Source organism: Anopheles moucheti, chromosome 3 (genome assembly GCF_943734755.1).
Source record: "Anopheles moucheti chromosome 3, idAnoMoucSN_F20_07, whole genome shotgun sequence".
NCBI classification, from domain to species: Eukaryota; Metazoa; Arthropoda; class Insecta; order Diptera; family Culicidae; genus Anopheles; species Anopheles moucheti.
Genome location: NC_069141.1, coordinates 90,183,044 through 90,205,753, shown reverse-complemented (window position 1 = coordinate 90,205,753; position 22,710 = coordinate 90,183,044). Strand labels below are relative to the sequence as shown.

Below are 22,710 nucleotides of genomic sequence, written 5' to 3'. Positions count from 1 at the left end.
TGATTCCAATGCAATGCAGGAGGGCACACGCCATATAGTCCGTACCGGTCCGGAATGTGCAGTTTGATTTCATACCCTTGTACATACCGTCGACTAACGAGTGGCGATCGTTTTGATGTGGTTGCACAAGGGTTGATGCAAATCTGACCAAAATGGGTACCAGCTGGCTGAGGTTAACCACAATTAGCCACGGTGGTGAGAGGACGAGTACAGCTATAAAGCAAAGGTTTCGTTTCGAGATGTTGAATCAGTTTTTTTGTTATTAACTCAGCTCAATTAAAACTAGCCCATTCAGATAAGCAGATGTATATGAGCAGTTAAGACATCTTAAGATAGCGATCAGTTGGCATGTCCGATATATCCTTGTGGCTTTGAGTGATGCTTTATTAACTTTCTTTATGCTGCGTGTTTATGGTTTTAGTAATGTGTTAACGTTACTTACTCATTTCAGAGATCGCTAAAGGAGGAGCACCTCGTCCATTCTCAGTTAACCTTAGTTAACACACGATCGTTCACAATTTTCCGCAGTTCGCCGTAAGGAAGCACAGTGTTTGACGGTACAGCGTCATTATCAAATCAGGTCAAATTTGTATCAGAAAACAATAACTTTCAACGCATGCGGTGTTCACCTCCAATGGACCACAGAGAAGTTCGTTCCGTACTGCATAATACTGTGTAGAAGTGCAATTGTTGATAGTGATTTTTAAATCGTTGTGTGTGAGATCAAATCGTTAACCTTCATTCAGGCATTCGGGAGTGTCCGAAGTGATTTTTCCAGTGTGATTGAAAGTGCTTGGTGAAATACCGGAGGAGCAGTGTTTTATCGTAACGACAACTTTCTTTAGCGTCCAATGACAGGGCGATCGATCCTGGTGCGATCATTCCATTCCAGCTGACTCGAGTGGCGCCAACGAAACCGCAAACGACTTGTTCGAGTCCGTGGAATCGCTGCCCTGCCGTGGTAAACAAACACAAATATCCATCGAGGTAATACGATTCCCACCGGGGGGAAGAGTGTCGATTCGCAAGCACGCGCCCGTTCCCAACGCGGTCGAGTGGTTTATTTAGTTCCTTACACCGGTGTCTATTGCACCTGTACCGGCGCCAGAAAGTGTAATGCGATTTTAAGTCATCAACAACAGACTTCGCAGAACTGAGTGTGTGTTCGTTTTCAGGGGTGGTTGCTGATCGTACAGTCGGTGGTAGGTAGTTTCGGTGAACCAGCTATTGACCACGATGTGGTTGGCACAGGTTTGCTGCGTGACGTTGGGACTACTGCTGGTTGGATGTCTGGAAACGGTAGCGGCCATTCCACCGAAATCGGAACCCACGGTAAGTGAATTTCGGGGAACGTTTAATGTCCTTTCCGTCTAGCCGGGCAATGAACGTCAAATATGACATGAAGCAGGTTCGCACTTTAGAATTCTAGAAATCGATCACTCGGAAGTGTCTGAGTATGATATATTTTGTAGGTCTCCTACTTACAGTTGTTGACTGTTCAGCAAATTAAAGTGTGCATCTCAGTTGCTGCCTTACCTGTAGTCTAATGTTCGTGCCAACAATTCTAAGTATTCGCTGGAAGATAAATGGATTTAACTGTGACTCCTTTTAAACAACACGGGAAAGGATAAATGAAGTCATTTGTGCCAATTAGCTGGAAGATATTTTCATAATTTTATCATCATCGTGTTCGTATATATGACCGTGCAACGCACAGCACACCCCTGATGGAACACACGGGGAAGAAAGTGATAAATCCCGACTGATCGATCGATTGGATCGATATTTTACCGAAAAAAGGGATCTCTTGCAAACGGGTCAAACACAAAAACCGCGTAAAATGAAAAGGAACAGAGTGAGTTGTGAAGAAAACTACCTTCCATTTCATCTACTGATCAAGAGCTTGTCATGCTCGGGGCAGTGCGTTTTGCGTTGCAACTTGTTGTAATTTGTAGTGTCGGTTCATTTTATCCATTGGTCGTTAGTTTTGAATGTGTTGAATGCTCATCCACTCCACTCCAATCCGATTCCAACCGGTGCCGGTGTTTTAGCCGTGTAAGCCTGGCCATTGCCGCACATCTTCTTCAGTTGTCGGCCGGCAGGTTTTTCATACGATCGTCGGTGCTAAAACCGACGCGTCAATCTGTCTGGAGAACGATCAGCAATGGTCTGAAGTGAGCAGATAAAGTGAGTGGTACCGAAGAAGAACGAGCAAAGAGAAAACCTGGACATACACGGCGGATCTTCTGGACAGGAGGGTTTTTGGAGTTTCCTCTTTGCAGTTACCTTTCAGAACGGTGGCTTTACGACGCACGAGGGAACCCACTAGAATACAATACTCGAGCATCATCATCATTATCGTCATCAGCAAGCAGCAACATCCGAAGGCAACATCCATTTCTTTCCACTTCGAAGCGAGCCTTCCAAGCACCAGAGTGGCTTCCACATTGCTGTAGTGTTTTAATTGTTTTGGATATATTCCTTCGGGGCCTACTCTTCCTCGGGTGTCGGTCAGTGGTCACGCTTCATCTTATTCATGGTCAAGCAACCGGAGCAAACAGTATAAACGGCCGGTAAATGATTCACGTGCTGCGAAGTAGAGCCTCGCCGTTTCCTATCTTTCGGGTGGATCCGTGGATCGCCACTATCCGAAACAGCCATTTTGCATTGTGCTGTACATGGTCCGGGTTGTACGCAATTCTTTTCGGGACTCTTTTTGCGCTTGTTGGTGCCTGCAAGTCTGCCGTAACGTATCCAGGAAAAGAATGGTACTTTGTAGAAGCTCCCTACAGCTGATCTTCGTCGTTTATCGATCGTTGTTGTACAGAGGATCTTGCACTCGTGCCATTTATCATCCGTGTTTGGTATGCTTATGCTCCCGGCGACCTTTTTTGACACTCCTCAAGCACCGCAGATTTGTACTGCGGTCAGCAGAACAAACTTTAATCTCAATAACGTTGTTGGGTTTTATGAATCATTATTCGTTATTCTCTAGAAATTGTGCTACTCGACCTGTTGTACATTCTGCTGCCTAGCCAGTTTGCTTGTTACAGGTGTTAGATTGGTTGAGTTCCTTTGTTCCAACGTTCCAAAACGACAACATCTCACATTCATTACACGTGTGCGCATAAACACCTCAGGGCCGCCCGGACATCTTTCTCGAATTCATTATCTGCCCTGCTGTCTAACAAATAACAGAATAAGAAGATCCACTTCAGGTTTGCTTCACGTGAAGATGACTTCCTTTACCTTCTCGGTTCTTATCCTGTTCTGTTTTACCTCGATGCGACCAGAGTCTCGAACGCGAGAGGAAAGTCAGAAGGAAAGCCACTCGAAAATGGAAGGTGTAGCTGCGCGAAGGGACGATTGTGTAAAACGGCTGCTGTGCTGAAGATGAGCTGATGCTCGGTGCGGGTGGATCGAGGTAACTGGAGGCAGTAAGATCAAACACAGCCCAGCAGGGAGTGGCGACGGATTGTCTGGCACGGTCTGCGAGCCCTCGTCGTGACGGACGGTCTCCCGGGACCTCTGGAGCGCAAGAGGGCGTTGGGATGTTTGGTTCTACGGTGGTATGGAACGGAAAGACAAAACGAATGAACGAAAGGGAACAATAACAAGGGCGGAAAGAGTAATAGGAATAACCTCTCGATCAGTCGAACGCTTTCGATCGCTTTTATGTTATGGGCACGGCAACCAAGCAAAAAATGGAATGGATGTCTTGAAATGCTCGTTGCAAGAGGAACCTCGGCGAATTGGAAGCTTTTGAAGTTTGCGCCCTTCGACGTTTGATGTTGTTGTTGTTCTTCGTGTGTGTGTGTGTGTGTGTGTTGTCTTCTGCTCCTTCTCCTCAGGAGTGGGCTGGGAGGAGCAGCAAACGCAAAGGAGCTAAGGAGCGAAGATGAATAGTTTAACACCAATTTTCTTCCCTTCACCGGACCATCCCTCCGGACGCATATCTTAGCGGTTGGGCATTATTGAGGTCGAGGAAAAAGTCGAGGTGTTTGGAATTTGATCGTGAAACATTTACAAAGGTTGATCGTTTTGTGTTCTTTGGGCGTTTTTTTGGTACGTAGATTGCCTTTCAGGCCCAACATCTTAGTGGTAGAATATACGTACGTACCTAGCAGTGAAAAGAAAGACCGCTGCGTTGGTGAGTTTGGCTGACAGGGAGAGAAATGATGGTGGATGCCCGATGGTGCAAACGATGCTTTATGCTAACGCTCTCTCAGTGGGCTGTTGCCTTTCAGGGATGGTTTGATTTATTTGGACAATAATTTGTTCGATTCGTTCGATCGTTCGTAATGCTTCGGTAGGGACAGACCTCGTTACAGGCGGGTATCTTTTACTTCCCAATTCCTTACATCCTCATAAACGATCGCTTGTGGAAATTGGTCGGAAATAATTGCCCCATTCGTGGTGTTATGTGAGCTGTGTGGGACATTTTGGATGTTTTGGATCACAACTCTGGGATCTATCGTGCGGGTCTGTACAAGATTGTTCCGAACAGTTGGACATGGTTCAGTGAATCTCAGCAGGAATAGGGTTCTGTCACGATGGGTACAGATCCAATCGCTTGCGGTGAATGTTTACTAAACATTTATACTCAGCTTCCATAAACAAATACACGAACAAACAAACATCCCTAAAGACAAACAATCGGGTTAGCCGTGGCTTGAGAATGGACACGATCCCAGCCTGTCTGCTATATGTGTGTCAGGTGAAAGATATGGGCGAAGGCTTCATGGGTTCTCTAAAAATCGACGATACGATCACATGGTTACTGAGCGACTGTAGAAAACGTCAATTGCAGACAGTATGGCACCAACGAGGGAACTTCTTGCAGTCAATTAGACTTGCGTGAGTCTGCTAACCGTCGAGAGACATCCGGATATCATAAACACGTGTCTGATGCCCCGTAAAGCATTAAACAGTAGTCAATCGTTATGAAATCGAAGGTCAATCATTACAGCCAACCAAATGGAGTGTTCTTTCAATAAAGCAGAGACGTGAACATTAACAGCAACTTCCACAGGGAGTTGTCCAGGTGTTTTAGACATCGGTTAAGAACCGAGACATACAATCTGGCGTGTCCAGCTGTGGTCTAGTGGCAACCAGCTAAGCATGCTTTATGTCTATATAGTTGCGGGAATCATATTGCAGTACTTCAACATAACTACAAATCTCGTAAATGAATGGATCCCCGCAGGTTCTGCTGGTTCGAACGCTGTTTCCAATGCTCATGAATTCGCTCAACATGAGATCTGGCTTTCCCTTGATATACAAATTAAGTGTGTTCATACAAAATAGTCGTGTGATGTATTTCTTTTGCCACACCACATTTAGAAGTCGTGATGTAATTACATTCAATGTAGCACATTGAAGACTTTCGTTAATTTTGATGACACTTTTTGCTATTCAATCATCAATCATTTCATTTGTGCAAAATGTGCAAACAAAGTGGTAAAATTTCGATAATGGTAAGATGCTGCCTTTGTCTGTTGTCGCGACAACGTGTCCCCAGCCCCTTCGATCAACCTACATCAGGACGAGCAAGATTAAACGTTACTAAACGAAACATTTCCTTTTGTCATAAAATATTAATAAAGAGCAATAACCGGTCTGTAATGAAGTGTGGCGACTGGTGACAGTTTCTTTCATTCGATGGCCATGGTCGTGGTGAAGAGATGGACGCGTGGGTTCGCACTGTCTGGACACCGAATGTGTTTGCTGAATGGAGAAGATTTTGGGGAAAGATTATCCGGTTGATAAATGGAAGGGCTCACTGGCCAGCCATTTGACGCATGGAATGTAGCTTAGTGAAGAGCGCGTTCAACTCGTTCAACTGTTGCTCTTGCTGCCAGAGACCCTGCACTTTTGACGCGAGGAAGAATCATCGGCAATCCAGGCGCCAGAATTGAGTTTACATTGTACGCGCGCGTCGCATGCGTTCACGCGTTACAATTATTGCGCAGCATGCTAAGACGCAGTCGTCATCGGCCGGCTTATCCTGAGCGAAGAAGCGCACCGAAACAATCGTCCCCTACAGGAACGCAAGACTGACGTTTCCCCGCGAAATTGAATTTGATTGAAGCGAATTGAGGTTTACGATGCTGAAGCACCATTTCGAAGATGAACCATGCTACCTTCGCTGGTGTGTATGACGAACAAGATCCATTCCATGAAATGGTGCCATCAAGAGAAGATGAAATGCGTGGCGAAGGGTTGTATAACCTGTGTCCCTTGATGGGTTTCGAGCAGCGAGGAGAAATTAGATTAGCGAAAGCTTTCTAGAAACAGAACCTAGACTTGGGCATCTTTTATGCGTGCGCGTACTTGTAGCTCGACTCACTGCGTCTCACGCCATTAAACTGGACCGGATACATTTTATGGAATGTCGTAAAACGTTGTTACAGCAATGAAGCTGCATGGAATGTGTCTTAAGTGGATCTTGTGTGGATGCATAAAAATCGTTGCAAGAATCACGAAAAACCATATACCGTTAAGGTGAATCGTTCTTATCGCAAGCATTATCTACATTTAAAGAATGAATCCAATCAATTCGTCTGGCTAATATACATGTCTTGTTTCAACATAATCTAAAGTATATTTGTACGCTTCTTAAATTTTACTGGTAGGTTTGAAATGATTGATTATGAAGATTGTTACAGGCATTGCTCTTGTACTATTACATTTAATCCTTCTTAACGCTTACATTTGCCATTCAAAATCTGGAATGTACGTTGTTTACCGTAGCCCAATCGCTGAGCTGCAGTAGCGAAGTTTTCTTCACCATCTTTGGGACATCCGTTTTAGGTGTGCATCCGCGTGTGTGTTAACACAGCGCACCTTCCATAAGTGTGGAATGTTGAAATTCACTAACGCAACCCCACCACCCTGTGCCAACTGGTGCCACGAGCTTCGGGTTTCGATGTTTTGGCGCTGCATAAATTTGAATCCCATTATGGACCATCAAACAGCTTGCAAATGAATCATAAAGATCACAAACCCGCGATAAGACTACGGCTTGCCACGAAATGAGGCTCCATGTCAGGCTGTTTGGAGTGTGAAGAGACCGATATTTGTAGTCTTTTTTGGATGGCGCATGATCGCTTCTAACGATCAATTTGGTCCAAAACGATGGTTTTGCTAGTAACGTGGATTATTGACAGTTGTTTTTGCTGTTCCAGGTTCGATCAAGTTTTGAATGGGAGTTTCGGGTGTCAAGGTGAGATGCCAGAGTGATATTTGATTGGTTTTGGACACCAATTTTGGGGAAACGATCTTTTCAACATAATACAGCTGTAATTCGTGCAATATAAGAGACAAGACATGGTTTCAAAAAATGGAGCATTTAACCCAGATTTTTGGCCATACTGGTCTGAGATCATTCCAGGCGCTCCGGAATATGCACTTACCGATCAAGGTGAAGCTATTGCGGTTAGATCCCGCACCACAGAGCCACGCACATAAATCACAATAATCTAGCACGATTTAAATCATCGAGATTCGAGCGGGAGTAATCAGCGTGTCGCCTAATCGCTTGTTGGCAGTTTGTCACTTAAGTGTCGACGCGTCGTTGCGCTGGAGCAGACGACAACACCAGGGAGATCTATTTATCATCGACCCTGTCCGCGGCTCAATGATAGCGAGGACGCGGAAAACTTTCTGACGCACAATGCATTCGGCCTGAACTTGGAATGTATTCTCGTTCCAGGTTTGACCGCTGTTCGGCACGGTTTGAAAGCGTCAAGTGAGCGGTCCCTTCAGTTAAGCAGGCGCTAAAATGCAGGGCAAACGATTTGAGCCCGCTAATTGATGCAAGAGTTATGGCTGGCTGGTTGGCGCACGAAAGCCGATCGTGTATCATATCGGAATATTAATTCGAGAACGTTATATGAGTGATGAAGGCAAATCAGATTCGGAATGGTTGGATTAACTGTCAGGAAGGAAAGATATACGGGTGCATAGTTACCCCGGCGAAAGGAAATTCTCGTAACAGAAGCGCGTGTTTATGGCCGAACGCTTTGAGCTATCAATTAAAATAATTGATTTATCGCCGAACCAGATCGTGGCCGTGGTGTGTGATCAATCATGTTGGATCATCGGTTCTGAAGCATTTGCTCGGAAACCTTCCAGCAATCGATCCACACAGTAATCGCGCGGAAGAATTCCCGGATATCGGAACAGACCGGCATGATTGAGCTATAAGAAATCGAGTGCTCCACGTTTGGTTGCTTCGGAATCTTTCCTCTAGGTGGAGGTTGTTTGCCGATGGCAAATTTGCGCTTGGCAATGCCCAACTTATTACTGGACTATTGTAGATAAAAAGCACACAGAACAAATTATTTCAAATTGTGAGATATCTTTCCTGAGATAGAACAAGATGAGATCACTAACTACACTAATGTACGCAGTGGGAGTCTTGTCAGGTGTCTTCGTGGATAGTTGTTTGTCGAAACAAACAGACGTTAACGTAAACAGAATCAGTTAGCCAGAGGATGGTTTACAATTTGTTATACATTAACCGACCAAGAGACCACAATTCCTCGATACCTGACGAACCGTGTCATAGAAAGATCAATATTGTTCTCCGTTGAACAAACAGCAAACTGTCAAAAACAACATAAACTCCCTTTTCGGCTAATGAAATTCCTCCAGTGTCCACATGTCAACACCACTCCTTTTTCGTGCTGATGATACTGTGCCAAAAAATGAAATTTACATATCTGCCCACTAACCACCCTGGGTGATATCTTGTTTCGACGATCGTCAACCTCGCAGACGCCGGGCTTTAAGCAGTGCCTGGTCCTGGTTCTGGGCAACCAGTTTGACGGTCGGTTCGACCCGAAACTTGTCATCCATCTCACTATCGAATGGTGGCGTCAAACGGTAGCGACGATCGTCAGGTTGCGTCTCCATTACTACATCGTCATCCATGCATGATCCATCCCAACCGGATCAAGGTATGTACGGGTTTGTGTTCTACGGGGCAGGTTGGTAATTTTTAAACGGCGCCAATAAATCTCTCCTCCATCCTACCGATAAGCACGGACACGGTAAACCGGTATTAGGAAACCGGCCTCCCGGAGAACTTTGCGATGTATCCCATTCGGTTTTGGGTGTTAGATTGGAACGAAAATAACAAAACACCGATAGCATAGCCATCGAGAGAAGAAAAAATGCGTTGAAAACAAAAATCATAATAACTAATGCGATGTGACACGCTAACGATCGATCGGGAATACAACCATCGAGCAACGACGGTGTCAATGCTAATGGACTAAAAAGCAACAGGTTGTGGTCGATAATCATTTGCATGCGACAATCTTCCTCCGAGCGAAAATCCATAAACGTTAACGATAGCTTTGGCATCTTTCTGCCCAGAGGATCGGAGTGGTTTCATCTTCCTCCTGCAATGGTAATAACTATCGTTTTAACATTCCGTGAAGGTTAGGTTTAGTAGTTAATGGAGATGAAATGTGATTCTGCTAAACGTCTTATTTTCATCCTGATAAATATTTGTAGTTAATTAACGTCATTAGTTGCGATAAATAATTTTAAATGCAGGATCACAATCCAAACCCAATGAAAGGAACACGGAACTAGAACGAAGAATTCAATGTGTTTTCGAGACACTTTTGGTGAAAATTGGTGAGGTTTAAATAACAAAATTAATGTACAAAAAAATAAGCAACTAATCTGTCTGAGCCACCAGCGAGATCCGATCGGAGGGGAGGAAATAGGCAGAAGAAGTGCATTAACGGGGCATCCAGCTAAGCGCCAGTGGAACATATGCAAATTCGCTCGTAAATCAAGCAGCAGTTTGCCGTAAAACGAATAAAAAATATACAAAGTTGAGGTTACGGCAATGGTCGGCTGTCGAAGCAACAGATCAGGTGGGAATTAACTGCATGTTTGGACAACGGCTCCATTAGGAAGCGTTACCCTCTTCGGACCACACCAGGCCAACCATCGGTTGGTGGGTGCGCCTGAAGAAAGACATTGATATGTCCGGGACTCATCTGAGCGATCTGAGCGATTGCCTAAGAGGCAACAGTTGGCGCCTGGGTCGGGTTGGTTGGAGAAAACGAACATAAGAAAATACGCATCCAGCAGAGAGTAACCATGCACCCAAGTGAACATAAACGTAAACAATCGATGGGACTGTTTGGTGTGTTTTGCAAAACTATAACAGAAGCAACGGAAGAAAAACACCTAAACCGACAACCAGCCGCTCGCCGGGTTGAGTCTGTGCAGTGCGAAATGTGCCGGGATTTCCGAATGCGTGCAAATCATCTTGCAAAGCAGAGTGCAAGTGGAGATCGTGGAAGTGTGCGAACAAATGTTATACAGCCTGCGGCGATCATTGCGATCGCTGTTCAATGTATGTAGCTCATTCTGGTGTGCAAACTGTGTGAGGGTTATTGGCAAGTACTGTAGCTCCAGATCGGCACCTCCGATCTCCCCGTCTCCCAACTCCCAACGACAGTTTGACATCCATCGCGGGTGGAGTGAGAACTGGCCAGTGGAGTAACAACGCTCCCCGAACGCCAAACGCAGTCCCTCGCTATCGAACAGGCCAAATGAATGCACTCGAAACAAGCGAATTGATTCTTATTATTATTACTCGCCGGCAATTAAAAACATTATCCGGAGCTTGTAAAACAAACAATCTGCGTCGTTCGTTCGCTGCAAGCACGAAGCGTTGACGGGTGCCGGACCAAGCGGGTTGATGGTGCTAATCCTGCGTAATGTCTTGCCTTCGTTTCGCGCGAATGTCGTGGGCTAAAGGCGCGCATAACGAACACGGTGAAAGGTCTGGTTGAGAGATTTCCAGCGTGTCGACGTACTTAACTGTGGTCATATTTTTTTTTACAATCATGTTTATAATGAATGAGGTGCCTTCACTGGAAGGGCGTCAGCGAAGGCGTTCTTTGTTAGTTTAAAAAGGCGCCAGATGACGAAGGTTGGTATAGGAAAAGAGTCACTTAATTAGCATATTCATGTGCATTTAAACATTCATTTGTGAAAGTAATTATTCACGCGCAAAATGAAGAGAAAAAAAACTAGACGGGATTCTGGTCATGGCACCAAAAATGTTGTTTTACGTCACGCCAATTAACAAAGCAGGGATTAAGATAGAACCGAAGGAAATTGACTTTATCACTAGAAATCGGTGACAATCAACACATTGCTGTCCAATAACTTTTCGGGTATGTTTCCCCGAGTGAGCCTAAAGTTTTAGTCCTTCCACTGTGAAACCTGATGAGATACTGCGTCGCAGCTTTGGAGGTGGTCTCGCTAGAAATGGTTATAGGGTTGATTTATGAAGCATTTACTTACACACGCCGTCGTAAAGTTGTAACATTGTACATTATGTGTCTGCCCTTCTTTTGTTTCCTAAACCACTCGTTTCGGCCGGCTGCAAGGATACTTAAATGATAATTTGATTTGTTTCTTTTTATTCCCTACCCACGGGGCGATGCTCTGTTCCAGTCGACGCAGGTTCTATAAAAACTATTTACAAAAAAAAAAAAAATATCGTGTATCTGCTCATTCCACCACGTGTCGTACATGGTGGGAAAGCCAAGCACATGTTCCGGGTTATTGACTTTCTAGCAAATATACTGAAACCGATCAGAACGCGACCACTTTATTAGCGAATACCTATCCGTGTTTCGCGTTCTACCCAGTACACCTTGTAGGCAACTATTTACTGCCGTTACCATGGAAAACTGATTTGCTTTACCCAATGCGATGTGATGCCTTCGATTAATAAACCACTAACAACCAGGGAAAAGTGTGCGGGATCGTCAGGGCAACGGAAACATGCCGGACAACGGAAGGCGCGGTTTAGTTTGTTTATTCTGCGGCGTTGTTGTGCAAGGCTTTCAAATTTTCATCGGTGAAGTGGAAATCGTCCGGCGTGCCTCATTAATCCGCACTGTATGGTATTTTTCTGGCGAGCGAAGGGAAAATGTGTATGGCCACAACTGTGAACGTGTGTTTGACGAGATAGAACGTTGGGAGGAATGTGGGACGTTTACCCCGTGAGTGTCAGTGTCAGTGAGCTTGCATGATTAGCTTGCCGCTATTGTCTCGGTCGCGAAGGGGGTGGTGTCCTGTCAGAAGAGCAGAGAAAGCGGAACAGACGACCCAGTATATAACCGTAAGGATAATTTCCATTATGTAGGTTTCCATTTTTTTCTGATTTTGATATGTAACTATCTGCTCCTAGATTCCCGTCGCTTCCACAGGACACCGGCCTGTGGAATAGAGTATTGGGCAGAAGGGTGTGCCTCACATGCATCAACCCCTTAGGCACCCACGGGCGAGACTAAACCAGGACCTCGATAGGACATCGAATGCAATCGCGCTTTAGTTCAGCTCAAGCACATCACAGAGATGGTAGCATAACTTGATTTTTGTGTCTCCTCAGTATTAGTGTCCCATTCCTTTGCTAGCTTCAAAGCTGTAGCTTAAGAGTTACCTGACAGTTGTCTTTCCGTGCGCTCCTTTAGTCGGTTGGTTGAGTTTGGCCTTGCTCCCATTGTGGAAGCCTAATTTTACGAACCTGATTCCATCAAATTTTCACACCTTGACATGGATGTCCTGCTTGGGCGTGCGCTTGTTTTCTTTTTCTTTTCGTTTGTTCGCTTGGTTGCAGACTCCCAAAAAGAAAATGTCGAAAAAAGAACGCGCTCGGCTGGAAGCCGAACAGGCCGAACACCACCGGATGGAGCTGGAAAAGGAACGCCAGCGCAAGGTGGAGGAGGAGAAGATGCGTAAGGTGCGTGAGAAGGAGGAAGCGGAACGTAAGCAGGTGCAGGAGATAGTGGCCAACAAGTTGCGCAAGGTGCAGCTGGAGGAAAGCTACAGCTACTTTGCAAGCATTCGGGACGAGGTGCGAAATATGTTGGCCGACTCAAAGAAGGAGCGCGAGGTGAGACCAAACGGTGTGCTGGATGAGACTCTCTGGTAAAAGTGTTGTCTTACAGTGGGAGCAGTACATGCGTTGCAACGGACTACCGAACGCGTTCGATCCTTCCGATCTGCGGAAGTATTTGCACATCTGGTGTGAAAATATTCGGGACGCTAACGAAGCCGAACGGAATTGGCTGCTGCAGACGAACGAACAGAGCATCCTCACACAGAACGTGAACGTGGTGAATTTATCAGCGGAAAGTCTTAAACTAGAGCAACCCCAGATTGGGTACACCTATGCATCCAAGGCAGTAGAGGTTTTGGGCATCCTGGAGGAGATAGATGAGGCTCTGCACGATTCCGATGTGAGACCATCGATGGTGCAAGATCTGAATGAGGTTAGAATTTCGAATGTCTTTGGAAATGTTGTGAAATGCCACATGTCTACATGAGTGGTGTCACTTTGTCGTTGCAGTTGAAGGTAGAATTTCGAAACGTTCTTGCCGAATACATCGATGAGTTTGCATACAAGATACTGAGCAACATCAATCGAGACATGGAGCTGCATGGACTGCTGGAAGTGTCGCACAAGTTCGAATCGGAAGTGTTCAAAGCTCATTTGTTTGGACTGCGGGACATGCCAACACCACAATTGTAATTATAGATGAGGGTTGTGTGTTTTAGCTGTTGCAGAAAAGTCGACGAGGGCAATGAGGGCACTATCTATAGTGACTTATGTTTATTCTGACGATCTTATTATCGTATACTATCATCCTACCAGAAATCCCAAAGAGCGCGCCAAGGAGGATAGCAAACACACGAGTATTGATTTTCCTAGTCTTGGCTTTCATTTGACACTACCAGCTGCGGTGAAGTGTCACAAGGCAGCGATACGAGGCCTTTGGATAAGTTACGATCACTGCAGTGATTATTGTCCGAGCTACGATATGCCATATCGGCCGGAGCTTCTAGCTGGTAATGAATTTAGCAATTACTTTGGTTCCGAAATGAGACTAATTTGAGTTCGTTCACGGTTGTGTACAGATTTGCGTATCATTAGCCGTATTGAATGGAAAAAGCGCAAAGAAATCCTGAAGGCAGTTTACGAGGAGCCCAAAGAAAAGAAAACCGACTCCGATGAAGATGATCAAACTCCTCAGGATATCGACGTGGACAAGATCTATACGGAGCACGCAGACGAGCTGATGAAGAAGGAACGCACTAAGAAAGGTGCGAAGACGCTTAATTTGGGCGAGTACGATGTGAACATGCGCAGTCACCGGATCGTGGCCGGTGTGTACGCTATCGACTATCTGGAGCAACCGATGCAAGATGTTAAAATTGCCAAAAAGACACTCCTCCGAACAGGTACGAAAGATTTAGATGTCATCGAATCGCACTATTTGTCTAATAGGGCCTATTACACCCCGTCATTCTGGCAGTTCCTCAACCAGGTAAGCTGAAGCGTAAAAAGTTCTACCAACCCTATCGACCACCGCCAACACCTCAACCGGGCGTACGACGTCTTCCGGAGGAGATAGAAGCGGAAATCAAGCAGATGGAAGAAAACCTCGACAAACTCGCCTTGGTATCGGTGCAGCTACCCGAGAACGTATTCTGGTTCGAACCTCCGATCGTATGCCGCTGGGAACTGAAGGAGGAAACGCTCGAATCGGATCCCGGTTTCTCCAAATATCTTGATCGGCTCGAAAAGGCACAGCAAGCGGCCAAGGAACGGAACGAGCGTTCGAATTTGGATCGACGGACGAAGTACGTGGAAGACTTTAACATTCTTGACGTCCCTCAGCACATCCCGTTGCGTGCCATTGTGACGGATTTCGTGATACCGAAGCTACCGGACAGCTGCAGCATCAAGATATCGGTGGCAGAGGACAAGCGTCGCGCTACGCCTTTGGTGGGTGGGAAACGATCCTCGAAACAGAAGCGACGTCTGCACAAGATGCCCTCGAGTGTTTCACTGAGCAGCATCGTGTACGAGACGAAGATACCGGACTTTTTGTTCGCCACGCGTATGCCTCTGCGTGTGCTGAAGGTGCTGGATCGTCGTAATCGCCTGTGCTATCCGTACACGGCCACTTCCGACAGTGACGATCTGGACGATTACGACGAGTCGGACAATGATGTGGTGCTGAATCGGAGCACCAAACGCAAGGTGTACATGTTTTCGAGCTTCATGAAGGATTTGGACGAGTTATTGGATTCGAAGTCGCCCAAACTACAGGCAAAAATCGAACAGGAACTAGCGGGCGGTCCGACCGGTCAGTCGGGCGGACCCGGGAAGCAATCGTTGCAGGTAGCCCGCTCGGAGGATTCACGCCCCACACGCGGCGAGAAAGGCGAGAAAGGCAAGAAGCCAGCGAGGAGCAAGTTTGACTCAGACGATGAGGAAGTTGACTACGGGAATATTTTGGAGGTGGGAAACTATAGCATGGTGGAAAACGACAAGCGCTACATCGGCAAGTGGTCGACTAGAGACGTGCACGATGTGAAGTTCAACGAGGACAAGCTTACGATCCAGTTCCGTGTTGGCCGTCTGGGATCGTTTGCTTTTGCGGCAAACCGTTACAGCAATGTACCCTACCAGTCCTGGGAGCTTAAACCGGACATAAAGAAGTATAGTATCTCCAGTTTCCACAATTTGCTTCTTTTGTTCGTTTTGATTTCATCTCTGTTTGGTAGCGTTAGGATCTGGATTTGATTTTGTTTAGTCTTGCCTCGTTGCATAAGGAAGCACCTCCACGTAAGGCACTCTTTACAATTCTAGCCCGGGGACGGTTACCTTCTCGCTGACCGCGTCGGTCGTGAGCACCGAAATGTCCATCACCGAGGCAGGATTTCGTGTCAACTCTCTCCAAGGAGGACCCACACAGGCATTGCAGGAAATTCTTGGTGTCACCATGTCTCTGCGTAAGCTCATCAAAACACTTCGACTCGCCGCTGTTGATCTGTTTCCGGAAGACGATGCGTTCAACTACACCGAGGGAACGTGCGAGAAGAATCCAATAATGGAGTCACATCTGTACGATTGTATCGGTTTGCTGGCGCTCACGCACAATTTCTCCTGGTCACGCTGGAACCTGCTGTCCGGCTGTCGAATGTGTGTCTTGCTGATGCGCGAAATCGTCGAACATCGTCGACTGCCGAACCACTCCACACTGCTCGTAACACCACTGAAGGCATCGGTGATCGATACGGTGGAAGTGTCGCCGGTGTTCAATCCGAATCCGGTCGAAGGAATGAATGTAATACTGGAAAATGCTTCCGTCGTACATCGCTTTTTGATTCGCCTCTGTTTTTTCCCTTGCAGCACTATGCCGATCTGTATCACCTAGGACGCGATCAGTCGCAACCATCTTCGAGGATCAAACAGGAGAAGATGAGTCCCATACTGCGCGAGAATGTGACCCAGCTGCTAAAGTCGGTGCGACCACTCAGCTTCGCCTAGACCGCCGTGAAACCGAAAGAAACTGCTGTTTATTTAACATTAAGAGCAATAAAGAGCTTACGATTTAACCATGTCTAGCGTTTCTCAGTCGCTTGTCTCGTCACGGCAATTCAATTTGTAACTATTCTGACGCATTCGCCAACGAGTGTCAAGGAGCGTAGCCGGCCAAGCGTACCTTATTTAGCGCGGGCTAACGAGCAACAATGTTACCGGCTGAAATTGCTTTTATCTTATTCAAAGTGCTCGCCCGAGAATACACCCTCCAGGGCTCCAGGGGCTTCCAATCACCGCATGTATCAATAATAGCGCCACTCAATTAATAGGACAAGATCGTAAAACCGTTTACGGGTAGTTTACGGAACTGACGCGGTTTTCAAACGATGTAGCTTCTGCACCTCGAACGTCCATCGTCTAGCATGTTTGCAACTGCTCGTACAAACAGTGCGTAATGCAATCGAAAACAAGCACTTGTCCGTCCGTTTTGTCGGTTCCTTTCGCGGCTTGAGGGAGACGACAGTAAGCGGTCATTTCAAACCATTAGGAAAAAAGGGTTTGCAATTGAGGACTGTAGCGGTCGATCACACATGATCAACCAATAGCTTGCAGCGTGAGGCGGGAGAAATGCTAATGCGAACAGCTGATAGGGAAGCGTGTTGGTACTGGTGACCGGTGGCCTCTGCGATTATTGAGATGTGGTAAATAAATAGACCAACCAGTCCTGGGGACCGTGGAGGAGCTAAGAATCACAAAAATTAATAATCACTAACGAGGCTCGGCAAAACTCGGCCCGCGGTACATTATTTTTATTGCGGGACGTCTTAAATACGGTGAGTCCGGCAGGGTAGCCCTCTTGAACTCACGCGAAACGATAACGCTGGCGCCGGCCGGTTTGAGTACGGCATCGGCAGATCCGTGGTTAAGTGCATGTTGCTTTTCTGCCGATCCGTTTCTCGCACACGACTGAAGCGAACATGTTGTTTGGTAATAACATCAGAATGCCTTACGCTCTGCTCCCGTTAATCATTCCCGACATATTCTAAAGCCTCGATCAGGTGTGATGTTCAACAAGATGGGTTACATTCAGAATATGTAAAATGAAAGATGTCATTTTGTGAAGCATTTGTCGACTAAAAAACACTTAATTTATTTATTCTTCTGAGCGTTCTGTCGTGGTCATTGCCAAGCAATCAAATAACTTAACTTCTGCTTTTATTCCTCAGATATCGGAATGTGCTGCAAAGGGTGGTGAATGTGACGAAAGCAAGGGAAGGCCCGTGTGTGGAAGTGACAATAAGACGTATCCTACACGCTGTCATCTCATCCGTGCGCAGTGCAGTGGACATCAGGTCGCCTTCAAGCATCGCGGATCATGCAAAGGTTTGTCGTCAGAAAAGTTTTTTGAAGTATTGCTGATCGTTTGGAAGTGATGTGGTCGTTGAAACCATTCGAAGCACACAACACCTTGGACGACCGATAAATTATTGACGACAATCGCATCATTTAATGAGGAATGCTTTCCGCCTTTTACAGACGTGTGCATTGCCTCGCGGACTTATGCACTCCAACAACGGGCCAACTCTCCGTACACGGTCAAGTACGTACCGAGATGTCGCGAGGATGGAACTTACGCACCGGTCCAGTGCATCGATGGTGGTGGCTGTTGGTGTGTTAACGGGCAGGGTAAGCAGCTGCCCAACACCATGGTCCAGCACGGGAAACCGATCTGTGTGAAGAAGGGCAAATCGAACCAGCGCCGTTCGTCACCTCGCAATCCAGTGCGAAACAAGCGCAGTAAGTAACGACAATCGTTGGTGAAAGCAGCAAAACACTCCCAAGAACTTTACGGTGAAGTCACATTCCAGTTCGAAAGGTGCCACAATCGGATCATGGACGTAAACATGTGTCTGGATTATGCAAATTGTGTGCCTTTCTCTTGTGAAGTTCGTCCGGACACCAAAAATAGCCACTACTTCCTCGACTAACCTACCGTGCACGCTCGGTTTTGCTTAACACAGGCTGCAGTGGACTAGATCGAGCCGTTTTTAACACGAACCTGCTGAAGCTGTTCCAAAACGAGCATGTCCGGGTACACCAGCACAACCTCACCGGTCCGATCAACGAAAAGGTGGTGCTGGACTGGAAGTTTGCCGTGATGGATCTTAACGGCAACAATCTGCTGGACAAGACGGAATATCGTACGATGAAGCGACTAATCAAGAAGGTACATAAAGTGGGACCTGGAGGAGAAGGGAGATGGGGGGGGGGGGGGGGAATTGTGTAACAAAACTGTCAGAACTAATGAGGATGTCCTTGTTATCCGCGATAGGTCGTGAAACCGAAACGCTGTGGCAGATCGTTCGGTAAGAACTGTGACGCAGACCAGGACGAACGACTATCGCGTAATGAATGGTACAACTGTTTGGCCAAAGACGACGTTACACGTGAGTAGTTCCTTGACCGCCTTACTTGATGCGCTGGGTCCAGCTTCCTCAGTAGAGTCGCAAATGGGGTGGTTCTTTGCTCTTATCGCACCGTAACGAAATGCAGCCAACCTTGTTGGTTGGAGCGTTTAATCTTTGGTAGCTGAAACTAACGTCCAAATTAACGTCACAAGTCACAGACCGTAGGCCACAGACAGCCTACAATTACCGGCAATGAGCTTTGTGAATAGTAAACTTTATGTCCTAGCAGATGGTGCTTGAATGCCCTTTAGGTGCTGGAGCACGTAAGATCTGGCTAAAGGACATTCATCACCGTAACGCGTAAATAACCTCGGATGTATAGTTAATGCGGTTTTACTTTTATTCGTTCTTTCCTAACCACCATACGAACTCACTAATTTCGATGCATCACATGTCTCACGCACATACTTTTACTCCTTTCCCACATCCTTGGTACTTGCGCCCGCCTTTGGTTCCTACTGTCAACACAAAATCTCCCATCCCGTGTCCTCGTGACAACTTGAAACTTCTCTAGCTCACAACCCGTCGTCACAATCACCATCATCATCAATCTCTAGTTCCTCTTCCGGTGGTTCTGCACACTATACAGTCCCCCATCTACATCATCATCAACATCATAGCACTCTCGGTGGGCTGTCACGCGGCATGGGCAACGGTGGCATGGGTGGTGGGTCTATCGGTGGTACGGTAGGCGGAGGCGGCGGAGGCGGCGGCGGCGGCGTCAACGGCGGCACCGGCGGTGGTGGTCACTTTCTGCGTGCCGACGACGACGACGACGACGATTCACAGAATATCTCTAATGATTTCACTGACGATGACGATGACGATCATTCAGAGAATGAGTACGATTCGGACGAACTGCCCGACAGTGATAATGCACTACTGAACGGATTGCAGTTGCCCGTTAATGGATTGCAGCCATACCTGTGTATGTATCTACTTACCTTCTTCTCGTCGATCATCATCCTTCTTCCTGAAATTTCCAACCTTACCGATAAGGCCGTTTAGGTGTGCTTTTTTATTTTTGAATTTGTTTGGCAATATGTCCCCAAAGTACATGCCGTGTAATGCTAGAAGATCGCTGAAGCTGCTGCCCGAAATGGTACCCACGTGTAGTACCACCGTAGCCGTATTTGTGCTACAGTACGATGCGACTATGATTGCGGAAAGATGTCTACGTATAGTATATGTAAAGGAACTCCTGTACACGTAATGGCAACACATTCTAGGCTAGTTTGCACCGTAGAATATCTTGCGGGTCTTACCCTTAACCCGGCACTCGAATTCACACTGGTATCAACCGCACAGCACTCAGTTCGACTATGCGATCGTGTAGCAACGTTGTACACTAAATCAATTCCTCTCGACACTATGGTTTTGGCTTAACAACAACAAACAATTCTGTGGGTTTTCGGTGAAATTCTAGCCCCACAGGAGCTATTCCAGCCTCCGTCTGGGAGGCTGGAACTCACAATACCATTCAAAATTATTCTCTGTTTCCAATTCATACAACCAAATTCATTACTAATGTTTCGGCTAAACTGCGCTTCTGGTGGCGTACAAAATTTAAACTCCCCAAATTGGATGTCGAATCACACAACTGTTACCCTCCATTTCATGTCCCCTCAAATCCCCGTGAAATGATTAATGCGAAAAGAGACCCGTTCGAAGTAATCACATTTCTTTCCACCAGTGCTGCAGGGCAAGACTATGGTGGATCCCAAGGGAGAGGATGATGCCATCTTCAAGGATAGTGAGGCGGACTCGGACTGTTTGAGTGATCGCAAGTACGCTTTGGATGAGCAGAAGGTAGGTTGAAGGAGCAGTGCGAAGGTGACTTTGCACTAATCGGAACTCCTTATCTCACTTTACCACCAGTACGGCACCAATGCGCTGTATGTTCCGGAGTGTACACCAGACGGACGATATCAACGCGTACAGTGTTACCGCTCAACGGGGTATTGCTGGTGCGTTAATGAAGATACGGGCAAAAACATTCCGGGCACCTCGACGAAGGACGAGAAACCGGTCTGCGATCAGTACGCATCCTCTACGCGACCTATGAAGGGATGTCCCGAGGAAAAGAAGGTAGAATTCCTGAAGGATTTGAAGGCGTTCCTGAGCAAACAGGTGTCGACATCGTTTGCCGGGTAAGTTCTGCTGTACTTGGTCAGAAATTCGAAACGAATCGATCGTCACCATCCATTCATCTGCAATTCCAGCAAAATTATACCCGTGTGGAACACCGAGGAGGAAAAGGTGGCCATACTGAGCTTTGTGCTTTTGGACAAAAATCAAAACAAACAACTGGAACGAAAGGAATGGAAAGCTTTTCGTGAGCTAGTCACAGCCACAAGGTACGTACCACTAGCGTGATTATCGTAATGACAGCATTTGCTGACCGATCGCTCGATCTGCTTTTTAGACAACTTCGAAAATGTGGCAAAAAAATGCCCCGCTATTGTGATGTGAACAGCGACCGAAAGATTACACTCTCCGAATGGATGAGTTGCTTGGATGGCAAACGGAACAGCTCAGTGGACGTGGCAGCGATGAGTGCACCATTGGTACAGGCTGAGCTGAAGTCTACCAGCAGCAGTAACAGTGGTGGTGGTGGTGGTGGTGGTGGAACCAGCCCTAGCTCGTCCTCCGCGACCAGCTCAAAGTTTAAGGGAAGAAATCCGCTAGAGTTTGTGCTGAAGAGTGACTAGATGCAGGCGGCGGATCTTTCGGTCGAGTCGGCACGACGAACGCGGCATCCAGAAAAGCGAGACTTAAATCCTAAACGCATCGAGTAGTGTCTGATTTGTTTTTTCCCCGGCCAGGTTGCAGGATGCCGTGCATGCAATTGCTCTGTGCCGATGCCGACACCATGGAGTGGTTCGTATTTTGCTTATTATAGTGTGCCGTCTTGATTCCACTCAGTATTGCATCGTGGTGGTGGCCGTTGTAATGCTTCCCACGGATTGTTATACTAATACCATATCCAGTGATAGAGAAGCGAGCTTTCCTTGGGTTTGTTGGACATCGGCGCTTACCGACGGCGGGGTTTGGTTGGAGAAATGGTGCCTGTAGGCGGTGGAACAGTTTAGGGCGAGGATCAGTATTAGCAACCGATGGCGTAAAGACCAACCCTGACAGGATGCCGGTAACGATGCCGGAGGTTACCGTGCCAGCTTCTTCATCTTGTGCCCGGTGCTCATCAGTGCCCGGTGGCGATGGAGAGGTCGAGTTCGCCCCGGACAGAAACCGTTCCCATCCACAAGTTTGCGGCTTTTTGTGCCTAATGAAATTGCTAAAAGTGCGTGTGATATATGTTATTCATTTCTAATGTGTTTATATTTAAGTCAACCCCTAACAAACCGAGTAGAAGATAGGGTGGAAAATATTTTACCACATATCAGAGTAATATTCGAGCGCGGAAAGATAATAGCACAAACCAGAAGCAGCAGAAAAACAGAACGCTGGTTAAACATATTATGATTAGGTTTAAACTAAGTACAGATTAAGGGAAATAGTACGATATTTAACGCGCAGAAAAACAGGACTGGAACGAGAGTTTCTCGGGTAAAGGTCAAATTCGTTAACAGCTACAAACTATTTATCCTGCGGGCTCCGTTTGCTACCCATCATATCACAGCCAGGCACAACCAGCTTTCGAAGGAACTGTTTCAGTATCTGCGTACTGGACGAGACGTTGTGGGCAATAAGGAATGAGATTGTTTTTTTATGCAAAATAATAAGTATGGCTCCCGCAAGTCAGCTAAAGTTTAAGCTAATTTTAGCCAGCGCATACAATGCTTGTTCGTTTCTTGAAACAAGTCCATAACGATGACATTCTAGAGCAAAGACTTGGGC

General features: G+C 46.5%; 1 protein-coding gene across 1 annotated transcript; it reads left to right on the top strand.

The window, feature by feature from the left end:
• The first annotated feature begins 772 nt into the window (after positions 1–772).
• On the top strand, positions 773–22,614 carry LOC128301048 (uncharacterized). The gene is made up of 10 exons (XM_053037350.1): positions 773–1,332; positions 17,611–17,767; positions 17,921–18,181; positions 18,406–18,611; positions 18,717–18,831; positions 19,367–19,780; positions 20,546–20,661; positions 20,731–21,002; positions 21,075–21,209; positions 21,278–22,614. Exons 1-10 carry the CDS (start codon positions 1,237–1,239, stop codon positions 21,561–21,563), a joined length of 2,058 nt encoding a protein of 685 aa, XP_052893310.1. The 5' UTR covers positions 773–1,236; the 3' UTR covers positions 21,564–22,614.
• Positions 22,615–22,710: the final 96 nt, after the last annotated feature.